Source organism: Aquarana catesbeiana, linkage group LG05 (assembly GCF_042186555.1).
Source record: "Aquarana catesbeiana isolate 2022-GZ linkage group LG05, ASM4218655v1, whole genome shotgun sequence".
NCBI lineage: Eukaryota > Metazoa > Chordata > Amphibia > Anura > Ranidae > Aquarana > Aquarana catesbeiana.
The window spans coordinates 567,470,061-567,486,680 of NC_133328.1; the positions used below are offsets into that span (position 1 = coordinate 567,470,061).

General features: G+C 40.9%; 1 protein-coding gene across 1 annotated transcript in view; it reads right to left on the reverse strand.

Annotated features, from left to right (window-relative positions):
- RAD54B (RAD54 homolog B) overlaps positions 1–16,620 on the reverse strand; it is a 170,980-nt gene that overhangs the window by 34,847 nt on the left and 119,513 nt on the right. Inside the window, exons 8-10 of the mRNA XM_073631973.1 lie at positions 15,644–15,851; positions 13,700–13,839; positions 10,242–10,532 (exon numbers count right to left, since the gene is read on the reverse strand). Coding sequence (XP_073488074.1) covers positions 10,242–10,532; positions 13,700–13,839; positions 15,644–15,851 — 639 coding nt within the window. The remainder of the gene's footprint in view (positions 1–10,241; positions 10,533–13,699; positions 13,840–15,643; positions 15,852–16,620) is intronic.

Below are 16,620 nucleotides of genomic sequence, written 5' to 3' on the forward strand. Positions count from 1 at the left end.
ACCGCAAAGTGCTGCTACGGCAGGGCTATGCCGGCGGTATAGCCCCGCTGCCCCATTGATTTAAATGGGCAGGAGCGGTGTATACACCGCTCCAAAGATGCTGCTTGTAGGAGTTTTTTTTAACGTCCTGCAAGCTCACCGCTCCAGTGTGAAAGCACTCGGGCTTTCACACTGGAGAGACAGCAGCGGCTCTTTACAGGTGCTATTTTTAGCGCTGTAGCACCTGTAAAGCACTCCAGTGTGAAAGGGGCCTTAGTATAACATGTTTATTATTTTTAAAAAATAAAACATGAGCCTTTAATATCACTTTAAGCTGCAGTGTCAGGTAGGGGAAGTATGTGAGACACAAGGGAAGGAGCATTTGGCTCGGTCAAGGAAGGTAAAGGCAAGTTTTTGGCTGATTTTGTGATGTATGCATCATAACAGTATGAACAAGTTTTAAATCTATTTAAGATTTAGAACTTGTTTAAACTGTCATATTTTACCTTAGTGCTGTCAGAATAATTTTTTCTCTTTAATAATCATACGAAAGTGTACAAAACTGAATTGAATGTTTATGATGGACCTACAAATCACACATTTTCTGAAAGTAGAGTCTTTTAGATAAAAAGATTGCAGTTCTGATTTTGGAGTTCCACTGACATTGTGCTAAGGAAGAACAAAACATTTTTTTTTAAATAAATACACTAACATGAAAATGTGCTAAATTTTCAAGAAATGTAGAAGATGCATCTGACCTGTGAATCAAATGTATCCAACATTTGAAATATAGACCCCTGGTGCCCAACCGCCAGCCGTTTGGCACTCATTCTGAGGCCAGTAAAGGAAAAATAGGATTTTTATAACAGCTTACCTGTAAAATCCTTTTCTTTTGACATCACGGGACACAGAGCCATAGTATTTACTATGTGGGTTATAGTCCACCTTCAGGTGCTGGACACTGGTACATCCTAAACAGGAAGTTGCCTCCCTATATAACCCCTCCCATACCGAGAGTATCTCAGTTTTGTAGCAAAGCAATACACGTCTATACTAGAAAGAGGGGCGGGACCTCTGTGTCCCGTGATGTACTTAAAAAAAAAAGGATTTTACAGGTAAGCTGTTATAAAAATCATATTTTCTTTAATCGTACAACACAGGACAGAGACCCATAGTAATTACTATGTGGGATGTCCCAGAGCAATGACAACTGAGGGGAGGGAGACACAACCAAAGTAGGGCACCATGAGAACAGAGGATTTATACTGCTACCTGCAGTACACTGCGCCCAAAGGTGACATGTCCACCAGATAGAATCTGGTAAATGTATGGATTGAAGACTAAGTTGCCCCCTTGCAGAATTGAGCCATGGAGGCTGTGTGATGCACTGTCCAAGAAGCACTAACAGCCCTAGAGGAGTGCATTTTGATTGGAGAGGGTGGAATCTACCTCTTTAAAGCATAAGCTTGAACGATTACTTGTCGAATCTATTTAGAATAGTAGATTTCGATGCTGCCTGTCCTCTTAGGACCTTCAGGCAACACGAACAAAACATCTGTTTTCCGAATCTGAGCAATCGCCTTTAAGTAGTCTTTGACTGCTCTCACCACATCAAGAGAATGTAGTGATTTTTCTTCCAAAGAACAGGGCTAAATCTGCTTGCGTACAAGACCTTGCCAACAGGGAGGTCCACCATTTCGGGTAAGGGTCCACCTTCAATATTTCTTGGATTCACTTCATTTAGGAGTCACATCTATATACTCTTCTCTTCTTCCTTCACTTATATGGGTTACGGCTTGATGGACTGTGGACGTGTTCTCCTATTTTCACGAATTTGACATACGCTCATGAAATTTTTCTCCGCCGTTTATCATATGGACTTCATTCATTATTTTATATGTTTTCACTGTTGATTATTTTTTTGTTTGGTGATATATCGATGTGATCACTCATTTAGCACTTGATGCATATAAGTTTTAATATGTGTTTTTTTCTCTTTGCACATTAGTGTGCACTCATTTTCAGGATATTCAATCCATTGCACTTAGATTCATGTACATTTAATTAATTTAATCACATTTAATTAATTTAATCACATTTGCATTTAGATTGTAAACGCACTTACTTATATTTATTGGTTTAGATAAAAACCTGATACTACCTTTGGTAAAAAGTTAGGATGAGGATGCAATACTACCTTATCCTTGTGAATAATAAAAATATGGCTCTTTACAAGAAAGAGCAGCCAATTCTGATACCTTTCTTGCAGCAGATATGGTTACGAGAAAAAATAGTTTCCTTGTCAAAAAAGGACCAAGGGAATATTTCGTATAGGGCCAAAAAAAAAGGCTATTTTGTAATGCCGACAGAACTAAATTCAAGTCCCAAGGGTTCAGGGGTGACCTAACTGGAGGAATAAGCCGCGTTACTCCCTGAATAAAGCTATGAACCAGAGAATGTGAAGTAAGTGGTCGTTGAAATAATACCGATAAGGCTGAGACCTGTCCTTATAAAGCACTCAAGGCCAGCTTTTTTTCTCACCCCATCTGCAGAAAGTCAAGGACTCTACCTTTGACCTATTTCCTGGGGTGCAGCTCCTGGTTTCACACCAGGAGACATATGTTTCCCAGACTTCATAATATATAATTATGGAGGCCGGCTCCCTTCCATTAACCAAGGTAGAAAACTACTGAACCCGACAGCCCACACTTCTTCAGAGTGTGGGTCTCAATAGCCAAACCGTTACATTTAGTGTTTGTAAAGTAGGATGGAACTCTGGACCTTGCGAGAGAAGGTCTGGCCGTGATGGTAGGGTCCATGGGTCCCCTACTGCCATCTTTACGATCTCTGCATACCAAGATTTCCTGGACCCTGCTGGGGGTCACAAGAATCAACGACTTCCCTTCCTGCTTGATCCTACGAAGAAGTCGTGGATGCAGGCAGAATAGGAGGGAATGCACAAATCAGTGAGAACTGATTCCATGGGAATAGCAAGGCATCTGCTCCGCATGCTAGCGGATCCTTTGTTTTTGACACAAAGTTGTTAATTTCTTTGTTGAATCCTGGACGCAAACAGATCTATGTCCGGGATCCCCCATCTTTGACATATTGACAGGAAGATATCGGGGTGAAGAAACCATTCTACCAGGAAAAACTGCTGGCGGCTCAAGTAGTCCGCCCGCCAATTTTCTATTCCTAAAATGAAGACTGCCGATAGGCAAAATACATTGTTTTCTGCCCAAGATAGGATATGATTCATCTTTCTCTGGGCCTCACAACTTCTTGTGCCCCCTTGGTGATTAATATAGGCCATTGCTGTGGCATTGACGAATTGAATACTGGCAGGTAACAGCGATCACAGGTCAATTAGTTTCAGTATAAATCACACAAATAGGAAACATGAAGGGAACACAAAGACACTGAATTTCAAAAGAGCCAACTTCCCTAAACTACAAACTTTGCTAAAAGGCATAAATTGGGATAAAATATTAGGAACAAAGAATACAGAGGAGAGATGGGTTTGCTTTAAGAGCATATTAAATAAGGGCATTAGCCAATGTATCCCATTGGGTAATAAATTTAAAAAAGCGAACAAAAATCCTGGATGGCTTAACTCCAATGTAAAAATGCATATAAAAGCAAAGGAGAAGGCCTTCAAAAAATACAAGGTTGAGGGATCATCCTCAGCATTCAGACTTTATAAAGAATGCAATAAGAAATGTAAGGGTGCGATTAGGATGGCTAAGATAGAACATGAAAGACACATAGCGGAGGAGAGCAAAAAAAATCCCAAGAAATTCTTTAAGTATGTAAACAGTAAAAAAGGGAGGACAGACCATATTGGCCCCATAAAGAATGAGGAAGGACATCTGGTTACAAAGGATGGGGAGATGGCAAAGGTATTGAATTTATTCTTCTCCTCAGTCTTCACGAGTGAATCGGGGGGCTTCAGTAACCAAAACTGCAGTGTTTATCCTCATGACACAACACAGGAAGCACTATCTGTATCTGGATTTTGCAAAAGCATTTGACACAGTTCCCCATAAACGTTTACTGTACAAAATAAGGTCCGTTGGCATGGACCATAGGGTGAGCACATGGATTGAAAACTGGCTACAAGGGAGTGTTCAGAGGGTGGTGATAAATGGGGAGTACTCAGAATGGTCAGGGGTGGGTAGTGGGATTCCCCAGGGTTCTGTGCTGGGACCAATCCTATTTAATTTGTTTATAAACGACCTGGAGGATGGGATAAACAGTTCAATCTCTGTATTTGCAGACGATACTAAGCTAAGCAGGGCAATAACTTCTCCGCAGGATGTGAAAACCTTGCAAAAAGACCTGGACAAATTAATGGGGTGGGTGACTACATGGCAAACGAGGTTCAATGTAGAAAAATGTAAAATAATGCATTTGGGTGGCAAAAATATTATTGCAATCTATACACTGGGGGGAGAACCTCTGGGGGAATCTAGGATGGAAAAGGACCTGGGGGTCCTAGTAGATGATAGGCTCAGCAATGGCATGCAATGCCAAGCTGCTGCCAATAAAGCAAACAGAATATTGGCATGCATTAAAAGGGGGATCAACTCCAGAGATAAAACGATAATTCTCCTGCTCTACAAGACTCTGGTCCGGCCGCACCTGGAGTATGCTGTCCAGTTCTGGGCACCAGTCCTCAGGAAGGATGTACTAGAAATGGAGCGAGTACAAAGAAGGGCAACAAAGCTAATAAAGGGTCTGGAGGATCTTAGTTATGAGGAAAGGTTGCGAGCGCTGAACTTATTCTCTCTGGAGAAGAGACGCTTGAGAGGGGATATGATTTCAATTTACAAATACTGTATTGGTGACCCCACAATAGGGATAAAACTTTTTCGCAGAAGAGAGTTTAATAAGACTTGTGGCCACTCATTACAATTAGAAGAAAAGAGGTTTAACCTTAAACTACGTAGAGGGTTCTTTACTGTAAGAGCGGCAAGGATGTGGAATTCCCTTCCACAGGCGGTGGTCTCAGCGGGGAGCATTGATAGCTTCAAGAAACTATTAGATAATCACCTGAATGACCGCAACATACAGGGATATGTAATACTGACACATAATCACGCACATAGGTTGAACTTGATGGACGTGTGTCTTTTTTCAACCTCACCTACTATGTAACTATGTAACTATGTAAGGACAATACCATAAACTGAACGTTCAGGCCCTTAGGACCAAGTGCTCTGCCTGAATTTCTAAAATGCCTGAATCTTTCATCTGGGTACTAACCAGGCCCGACCCTGCTTAGCCTCCAAGATCAGATTAGATCGGGCGCCATCAGGGTGATGTGGCCATAGGCTTTGGAGTCAGACACATTGGGAATGTAGAGCTTGAACCCCTTTGTTTCAAGCCGATAGGATACTGTTTTGCAGCAGTCTGCATAAGGAATGGCCTCGAATGAAGCCACCATCTTTCCCAACAACCTCATGCAAAGTTGAATAGGGGAAATTCATCTTGCTTCGACCACCTAAATCAGTTCCTTTATGGATATATATATAAAAGAGGGTGCAGCGCTAAAAAAAATAAAATAAAAACTTCCAGGGACAAGATGCGGAGATGTCAATAGCAAAAAACATAAAGTCCTTCAGTATAACATGACATATAGTCCTATGATTCATAAATGAAAATAAAGCAATAATGATGTCCAAGTTGTTCAGTGAGTTTCCACCACACGTGACAGCATGCCAATAAAGTGATTGATGAGTGTGCCCAACACCGATACACTGAGTGGCCTCTCACCTGATGGCAGGGACCCTTTAGTTACAGAGGGTCAATAAGGCATTCCCATAAGGGTCAAACAACAGGAGATCCAATTGCAGATGTTAGGATTCTGTCAGGAGACACTGGGCTGTGGGTGAGGATAGCTCTCACATGGCATATGCAATGTAAAAAGGGACAAAATAGTGCTCTCTGTATATTCTGATTTATTAAAACAGTTAAAAAATAGCATTTACATGAATTGGCACTTCACAAGTGCCAGGGCGATAACAGCAAGATTTACAAGATACCGCCGTGTAGAGACACGGAGTGGAGCATGCGCGGTAGCAGCGGGTGATGTCACGCCGTTACGTTCTGGATGCGTTGCGTCCCAGTGGGCGGGGACTTCTTCAGCAGATGACGAGACTACGTGGGCAGCCGCGCTATAAGGAGGTAAGTTGCCATAGCGACGGTAAACACTCCATAAGAGAGGAGAATCCGGAAATGTCCCTGATACAGCAAACAGGGCAAACGGGAACTCATCTCTGTATGCTTATCGCTTGTAATTCAACTACATGGACAAATGCAGTGAATAAATGGCAAAAGATGAAATAAAAATAAGAACATGGACAATTAAATAAAATAAAAAACCCGGTGTTCTATCTGCATAATAAAAACATAGGAAATATAAATGTAAAAAAAAATTTTTGTATATCATTTACAAAAACGATAATTACTTATAAAATATGTGTCAATTCAACAGTAAATATCAGAACAGTTATCAAATATGTCAACCGCTATTACCGACTGCTCCAGTACAAAACAATATGAACATTAAAAATTCCACAAATGACATGTTCAAAAATATTATTATTATCGATCAGATATAAAACAGTTAGTGTCGAACTCTACGTTTAACCCTTCAGGGCACATTACTCTTGTCTAATATATCCAATAGGATTCTCTTTTGCTTAATTGTCTAATGAAATTACCCCCCCGCCAGTGCGGTAATTTCATTAGACAATTAAGCAAAAGAGAATGGGTTCCGTTAACAAACCTTCAGGAGCCGGGGATCCTCGGGGAAACCCACAATTCTGGACCTGTAATAGCACCACCACCAGTAAAACTTTATGGCTTTAATACCAAAAGTACTGGATCCCGGGGTCCAGCTCTCTAAAGAGAGAAGCGTTTACAGGCAAAACCTCGTTTCTTCGGACACGAGGCCCGGGTACCATTCAATTCGGCCTAAAAGACACTTTGAATGGATCCAGCTGCATAGCTAGCCCCAGCAAGGATTTCTCCAGTGGAGCTCAGCACAGTACATCTTCACTCGTGACCAACACCTTAAACATGGCGAAAAAACTGAGATACTCCCGTTATGGGAGGGGCTATATAGGGACGCAACTTCCTGTTTAGGGTGTGCCAGTGTCCAGTACCTGAAGGTGGACTATAACCCACATAGTAAATACTATGGCTTTGTGTCCTGTGATGTACGATTAAAGAAATATTCTTTAGACTGGATTCTAGAAGAAACAGTTTCGTTGATTTTTTCACACTATCTTACTTTATTCTGTGCTCTACATCTGTTTTCTCTTTTTATGTTTTTTTTCCCTCTGTTCTTTATAATAGATCATTCTGCGAGTATTGTTAAATGTGGGACAGTTAAGGGCTGTAGGGAGCACAAATAAAAAGAGTTAATTTGTAAAGCGGCTGTAGTAATAGTTGTGATCTCTACAAGTCTAATGTAATGTGTCTCCAGTCTCTGACCATCTCCTGCAGCATTGTCTGCAGTCTCTCATTGTCCCCTGTAGCATTCCTATAACAATCCTTTACTCTCTTGACTATCTCTTGTTGCATGGGGACACCAGCGATCGTCTCATGGAGAGGAAGAACGGGGAAATGCTGATGTAAACAAGCATTTCCCCGTTCTGCCTAGTGACACCGACACTGATCACCGCTCCCGATTATCGGGAGTGTCACACGTAACCCCTCACCCCCCACATTTAGAATCACTCCCTAGAACACACTTAACCCCTGCAGCGCCTCCGCCTGGTTAACCCCTTCACTGCCAGTTACATTTACACAGTAATCAATGCATTTTTAAACTCACTGATCGCTGTATAAATGTGAATGGTCCCAAAATAGCACCAAAAGTGTCCGATCTGTCCGCCATAATGTCGCAGTCACGATAAAAATTGCTGATCGCCGCCATTACTAGTAAAAAAAATTATTAATAAAAATGCCATAAAACTATCCCCTATTTTGTAGACGCTATAACTGTTGCGCAAACCAATTAATAAACGCTTATTGCAATTTTTTTACATCAAAAATATGTAGAAGAATACGTATCGGCCTAAACTGAGGAAAGAAAAATGTTTTTTTATATATTTTTTGGGGATATTTATTATAGCAAAAAGTAAAAAATAATGCGTTTTTTTCAAAATTGTCGCTTTTTCTTTGTTTAAAGCGCAAAAAATAAAAACCACAGAGGTGATCAAACACCATCAAAAGAAAGCTCTATTTGTGGGGAAAAAAAGGACGTAAATTTTGTTTGGGAGCCACTTCGCACGACCGTGCAATTATCAGTTAAATCGACGCAGTGCCGAATCATAAAAAAGCGCTTTGGTCTTTGGCCAGCCAAATGGTCCGGGGCTTAAGTGGTTAAATAAAAAACTATACCGACAACCCATTTAGTTAAATAAAAAAAAAAATCCTTAAAATGACTGTTATACCTCTGACAGGTGTGGGGATACCTAATGTGTGTATAGAAATGGGCATTTAATTACACCTGAGGCCTAACTGCACACATGCGTATGTTGTATGAGTTAAAGGAGTTGTAAAGACCCTTATCCGAGCACACTGTTTTTTCCATGCCAGACCGAAGGGCCTGGTATGCTCTTGGAGGGGGAACCCATGCCAGTTGTTTTTACATTATGCGTGGAGTTCCCTCTAAAGATTCATACCAGACAGACAGTACCTGGTATTGTCGGGGATCAAGGTCGGATCCCTGTTCATTGAAGTCAGACTTCAAGTCGCAGGGCAAAGTCTGATCCACAGTCGTATGACTGTTTGTCAAAATCGTGGCCGCAAAATCGCAGCAAAGTCGCACAAGTGTGAAAGGGGCCTTGACTGCAGGGATGCCTGCCCTCTTCAAGGCTCCGACGTCCACTGCTGAAATGGTTACCAGCTTCATGTCTTCAGGCAGAACAGCAGTACAGGTGGTCTGATGAGAAAATGCCCCCTCCTTCCTCTTCCTCCATTGAGATAGGTCCTTTCAGTGATTACACTGCTTGTAAGATGATCTCTGAATGGGGGAGAGTATGATCAGTTACAGGATTCTCTCCTCCATTCACAGATTGTGTTACAAGCAGTGTAATCACTGAAAGAACTTTTCTCAGTTCAGGAAAGAGGAGGCATGTCCCTGTCAGACCACCTGTACTGCTGTTCTTCCCGAAGACATGAATCTGTTAACTACTGCCGCGCCAGAAGTTCAGACAGGAAAAGGATGGTGCAGACCAGTAGCAAAAATTTCTCCAGGATCCAACTGCCTGAGCATCGTGGGACATCATTAAATCTAAAGTAGCTGTAAACCTTACATATACCCAGTGAAGTTATTGGACTCTGCAATCTCCCCGTCACTTCATCTGTTCAAAGTCCAGTATTTTAAAAGCTTGTCTGAGCTGTTAGAAAAAAGAGACAGAGAGCTGAAGTTACACTCTGCACAGCTCTGAGAGGAGAGCTCTGAGAGCTGATTGGAGGGAAGAGACATACCCCCCTTCACACAGCACAGAGGAACAGAGCTAAGGCTGTCAACCAGCTGGAGATCCCTCCCATCACCTTTTTTCTCTTGGTGTCAGGAAAACTTGTCAGATGTGACAAATGCTGATAGAAGAGGAACTAAGCAGCAGACAGAAATGACACTTGCTGCTCTGGACTTAGACAAGTACACACTATAGAGGGATATGCCATGTTCATGTTTCTGAGGTTTACATCCACTTTAAGTGATATGACTAAAGCTGTAGGGAATTTTTTTTTAGCTAAACTCAAGCTTTAACTAAGCCTCATCTGAAAACAGACGACTCGGGTTATTACTTTTTATTCTCCCACATGGAGGTTGTTTGTGCTTTCTTATCACTGGATAGCAGATCTGTATGCTGCGCCGTTGTCCTCTTATTGTTGACTTTTCTCAGTATGTTGTTTTGTTGATGTTTTTCTTTTTTCTGTACTTATGTGCCATTATGCCTTTTTCATGCTTATTCAGGGAAACGTATTCAGTTAAATTTTAGACACGGTATTGTAATCCAGTTATACTGTCTGACTATCCTATATTGAGCTTGCAGGCTCTTTTGCAATGTCTCTTTTGTACCGTATCCTTCATGTATACTGAATTGTATTTTTATTGGTTTCTGGCACAATAAATATTTTCCTGATTAAAAAGAAAAACTAAACTTTATAAAAAAAACAGTAGTTTGTACATTATTTCATTAGCACTTTGTGCAGTATCATCGTTTCACATGCACCCCACTGACCTGGAGAGTCTTGTAGAGAAGAATAGGGTGGTTACAAAGTTTCTTGAGTGCGCCAATACAGACCAGGTGTGGACTGTTCTCCCCCAGCCCTTGCAAACAAGATCTTACTAGGCCAGAGTTGAGAAGCCTTCTGTACAAATCAAGCTGAAACATGGATGGCTTGCAGAAGACTATGCTCTCGATCTTCGGAGGGAGGAATTTATTAATGACCTCCTGTGTTCTTCGGAGGATAAAAAGTCCCGTCAGATGTGACAGTTCTGAAGCTCTTTCTTCTCCTAAAGTTTTTTGTTCCTAAACCACAGAAAACCAGAAGACAGCTTAGCATGAAAGGAAACCGTAAATGAAATTTGATAAACAGTTCAGCTTACAAGTGCAGAATTGATGATTGGGTCACACAGAGCACCAGTAAAGTCAGAACACTTAAAAGGGATGTTAGTGAGTTCCAGCTTCTACAGTGACAGCGAGACCTTTTCTTCTCTTCACTACAATACAAATAATATGAGACAGCCACTGAGAAACTTCTGTAGACGGTTTCTGTATGTCATACTTTCAAATTTATTTCTGGAGTAGAAACCTTGTAAAAGATAAATCTTTGAAGCAAAGAAGACATTAGCTCATTACAGTGCTTGGGGATATTTGATTAAAGAATATGTAAACCCAACATTTTATATTCCTGATATGTGCCTACTGTACCCTGTACGTGTATGAGAAAGTATCCTGTTTCCTTTGTGTGAAATCCCTGGTGTTCCTGCCAGTCCCTTTGCTATTAAAAACTGACCACTCTAAGCAAGTGTACATACCATGGTTAGTTCTCTGGCTGTGCTGGGAACTCAGCCTGCTCTTCTCCAATGATCAGACTTGTCCTGACACCCCACAGCCATTCACTGGGAGGTTCAGTGTTCTGCTGTTTCTCCTCCCCCAGCTCTTATGCAGCTGAGAACAGAGGGAATGTGATCACTTTATTAAAAAAAAAAGGGGGAAGATCTATACACAAATGTTTTGCGTTTCAATTCTATTTTAAACTAAATGTTTTCTTTTACAAGCTGAGGGTTTACAATCACTTTAATACCACTTTCCTTTGAGTTAAGTCTTTGATATATCTTGCCCTTTTATGGAAAATAAAACTAGAACCACAAGCAAACAGCTTGATTCCGTCAATGGATTTGTTATCCTGTTTAGCCAGTCTTGTGTTTCACATACTATACTTCTGACACACATGACAACCACCCAGGTGACAACCACCGAGGTGACTGGATGATGAATCGGCAGTGCGACAATGCAGACTCATCTAATCGGCAAACCAAAGAAAGCCAGGTGACATGGGAAACTGCACAGAAAAACGCACATTTGGCTGCTTGAAAGGGATTCTCTATAACTGTGTAAATTCTGTCTTTACACTAGTGAGCCGACAGGTAGGGCTTTAGGCCTTTTAGTTTTTTTAAATCTCTCAGTCTGCCTATATAATGAAATTAGTTTTTTGTTTACACAGTTTATTGATTAATCAGCAGTGCCTTCTTTTTATCTAACCCATAGTGCAATGAGAATCCTTTGTTGTAATGTATAAAAAATAAGTAGCCCTTTATGGGAAAAAAAAGCCCTGGTCTGCAGCACGGACTACTATTTCTGCCCCCACACCTCCTCTCAAGTTGCCAGTGAGTTGGAGCAGGTGTGTGAGGGGAGAGAGAAAGAGGACACAGAGGTTGCAGGGCTGTGTGCAGCCAGAGGAGACCACCACCAGGAAAAACAAAGGAAGCAGTAATGCTGCTGCTGTGCAGTCTGGGAAAAGACAAAGCCTGCTGGGAGGAGCAAAGACTTATTGAAGATGTAGTCCCCACAGAGTCTATACCTGGTGCTGCAGAGTGTTTTGGAACTGCAAGTCCCAGCAAGACTATGGGCCCTGGATAATCTTATTTAATTGTACAACAGAACCAATAGGTCGATATACTGTAAGAGATCAATTACCCATCATTTATTAAATGCAGCTAAGTCTTTGATCCCTGTGTTGTGGGGGCAAAAAACAATTCCTACATTAACTTAATGGTTCTGCAAGGTTGATGATCTATGCCTCCTAGAAAATTTGACGTTTAGGCCAAGTTGTGACTTTGGCACCACTCGCATACGACTTCTTTAACAAAAGTCAAAGCAAGTCGTGCCGAAGTCAGACCAACAGTAGTGCAGGAACCTTTTTCTAAGTCAGAGCTACTCAAGTCGCTCCTATTAGAATGGTTCCATTGCACTTAATGGGATGCAACTTTCCATGCGACATGTGCTCTGAAAGTCAGAACGCATGTCGCACCAGTGTGAACTGGGGCTTATTTCTAGGGGTTCAGTAGTTGATAAATACTCTAAAATATGGGCCTGCTGGTTCCAGTTCAAGCCCTCTAAATTGTACCTAGATACTATCTCTGGTGCTAACATGTTGCTGATTGCTTCATTCATATGTTCCTTCAGACTTAAGGACTATTTTTGTATCTGGCAATAGCCACAGTACATCCGATTCTTTCCCTTATCTTTGTTTTTCTTCTTTCTTCTCTTTCCCCTTTCTTCTCTCTCTTTTACTATGTTAAATAATAAAATGTGCTCTCAGTCTCCATTATACCCATCACTGGTAACAGTGATCTAATGCACATTTCATGGAACCTTCACATATGGTGTGTTTGTGTTATATTTATACTGCTTTTCCATTGCCAATTGTCTGTTCACTATGTACCCTTGATCTTTTCAATGAGAGCCTTGTTGGCTAATATTTTTAAAATTTTCACAATCTGCAATAAAAATGTATTAAACAAAAACTTTAACGGTACATCATGAGGTAGCACATCTTTGTCATAAAAGCATACAATTTATTTACATCATGTTAAAAAAAAAATACTATACAATATAATAACCCAAAAAGGAAAGGGTCCCTGCTGAACCGGCCAAATTTCGATCCATCAATTTTCGCCTTTGCGGTGAATGGCTGAGCAGCACTCAGTCGAGTCGTTTTAATTGGAGAAACAGAATGGAAAGTCACCATCCCGTTGCCAGATCACAGTGCTGTATACTTTATGTAGCTTCAGCTACATACAGTTCATACAGTGCTGACAGCTGCGGCATGTGTTAGTGACTGAAATAGTTTGTCTGGACCAAGCAAGCAATTTAAAAGTTCACTAAAACATGAAGTGTGGCTTTTAAAATTATACAACAAACAAAATAAGGTAAAAATGATTAAATCAGCTTGTTAATCCAGAAAGCCAATGAACAGTTTTTATACTCCTGCACATTTTTAAGGTCTTCTGTGAAAAGCAGTGCAGGGTGTCACAGTGGTAAAGCCAAATTTTTATGTCACTAGTTTTCAAAATAATCATGCATAGTAGCATGAAACGACATGATAACTGTACAGTTAAGGAATTGACATGGGTTCTTTGAGAACCCTGATCTCACCATGCCATGCCGTATAGTGCATTTACTATACTTACTGTGGATGCTGAAGGTTCACGGGATTGTAAAATAGGTTCCTCATATATTTTTCTATAGGTAGTCAAAGATCCAAGTATTCCTGGATTAACAAAGTTTATTAAAGCAAAAAACTCCTGTAGATCATTTTGTATAGGAGTACCTGGAAAAATAAACAAATTCCTTGTTAAACAATTACCGTGTGTAACATTTTACGCTACACATCACATATTGTGACTGTCAGTTTACTGGAACAGTAAAGAAATAGAAAGTATGTTTTCATACGAGTTATATTGTCTTGTTGGGTCCCAAGCTCTGCTTCATAGAAGCCAAAATTTCCTTGTTCAATGATTTTAATTAGTTTAGCTCAGCCACTTGCCTTTCAGAAGATATACCCCCCCCCTTCATGATGAGGCCATTTTTGCTATACAGCAGTGTGTTACTTTAACTGACAATTGCGCAGTCATGCAATGCTGTCAATAAATACAATTTGTGTCACTTTTTTGCCCACGAATAGAGCTTTCTTTTGGTGGTATGTGATCATTTTTTACATTGCACGTTGTGGAAAAGAAGACTCAAGCTGGATGGACTTATGGACTATATTTATTTTTTGATAGTTTGTATTTTGCACTAATGGGAGGTATTATTCACTGATCCCATGATTGTCCTCAATCAGAGTGGCTTTTAAAAATTTTACGCTTTCTATATATATGTAATTATAGTATACACTTTGTTTTTGATTGCACAACAGTCATTATTTAGGTTATAGCCAATGTTATGAATTGCAGTGTCTTGTTAGCTTATATTTAATCTTTTATTTCATATTAATTCTGTGAGCAATATTTTGCACATTTTGATACATCATTTAATAGTGCACATTATTCTTACTAGCGCCCACTATATTCCATATTCATTATAACAACAATTCTGTATACATCAAGGGCAAGAGTGCACAGAAAATCATTATAAGTCCATAAATAAACAGAACAACCTAACACACTGGAGCAAAGAAATTACAGCGGAACAGCTCTTGGAATCTCTATTACAACCGTTGTAAACGGGAATCCTTGTTATGCATAAACAGGTAGCCAAACCTTGGAAAAAAAATATTCCAAACTATAAGTGGTGTTGAAGATCCTGAATAAGATGGTGTTCAAGCATAAGAGTCAAGAAAGAAGAAAACAAAGAAAGTCAGAGGAAAGGAAGTACAAAAGCATAGTGAGGGTAGGGGGGGTGTCCCGGGGGTAATCCGCAAGAAGCCATTGTTTCCATACACTGCACTGATGATGACTAAAAAGCCTAAACAGCTATGTGCAGTTTTAAATATGGCTCTATAACGGGGATCAGCAATCTGTAAATCTCGATCTACCAGTAGATCGTGGACAGGTGACTGGTAGATCTCTCAATGCAGATGGACTACTTGTAAAGTTGGAGCTGTAGTAGGGAGCAAGAGCCACATAAGCTGATGCCTCCTCTGTAGTGCTGGCTCCTGTCCCATGTAAATACCAACTGCACTCCACCTCTTATCCTGGCTAGCGGCCTCCAGAGTGGGGTCAGCAGCAGGAAAGAAGCAATCTTCAGGTCAATATGAAGCAATACAATGGGCATATATATATTATAGGACTGCTTTCACACTGATGTTGCTTCCTCACTACCTGATTTAAACTCATGATTGCCATGCAATGCATGTGATTGCGACACGGTAGTACGGCAATTAGAGGTTAAAATCGGGTCTGAGGAGGCGACAGGTCTGCAGCTCAATATGCATGGTGTCTGTTCTCAACATGTCCGTGGAAGACAGAATTCCTTTGGAAAAACCTACAGTCACAGAGACGTCCATGACTGTTAGTGCTTAAAACATCGCCTTTCCAAAAATGATTGTCCCAACTATGGCCAACATTACAGCTTTTTTCCTTTATTCCCCCCCCCCCCCCCCCCCAAGTACTGCCAACAGTTTGCGTATTTACCTGAAAGAATTATTCTTTTGCTGCAAGACAAACTGCTGAGTGCCAATGTGGTTTTTATGGAGCTGTTCTTTAAGCGATGTCCCTCGTCACAGATGATTAGGTCGAAGCCCAGGCTCTGGATTTGGTCCAAAGAGCGTAACAACATCTCATAGCTAATGATCAGCACAGGATACAGGGGAGAGTTGATGAATTCTTCCACTTTGTGATCCTGTGCACAAGCAGACCATGATAACAATAACAGAAATTGATCTTCAATAATTTATACAGGCATAGTGCACTCGGAATTCTGCAACACACACATCAAGAATCTCTAGAAAGAGGTTTCATAGGAGACCTAAACTAGTTTACTGACTTAAAGTGTTTGTAACCCTAAAAAAAAAAAAAAAAAAAAAAAAGAAGAGAGAGCTTCTGTTCCCTTATAGTAGGTTAGACAGCACAGTGATTGTGCCATCTAACCAGCCCCTCTCTAAGCTGTAAAAAAACTAGCGTATCCTGCCAGTTCCTGTGTCCCCCTCTGTGTACTGACCATGATAATCATGGCTACTGAGCCCTGATTACCGTGGTCAGTTTATGTGCCTCCGTCATCCGTAGCTCTCCTCTATCCCCCTCTACACCTACCTCCCCGCCCGTTATCTCCGTGTGTCTGATTCTGTCTCCACCCCCACTCCTGGCACTATTGGTAGAAAATAAAAGATTTCAAATTGTCACTGCCAGCCCCTCTATTTTATCTAGGCATAACGCACAGGGTAAGTGTTTTTTTTTGTTTTTTTAAAGCCTGTAAACACTTTTTTTTCAGCTATATTAGGGTCGGTCACGTGACTCCCAGCTGGTCACTTACTCCGATTCAGGGCTACAGTGGGAGGGGCTGAGCGGCAATGTGACCTCCTGCTGTAGCCCTGAATCGGAGTAGGAGACCAGCCGGGAGTCACGTGACTGGCCTGAACATAGCTGAAAAAGGTGTTTACATGCTTCATTTT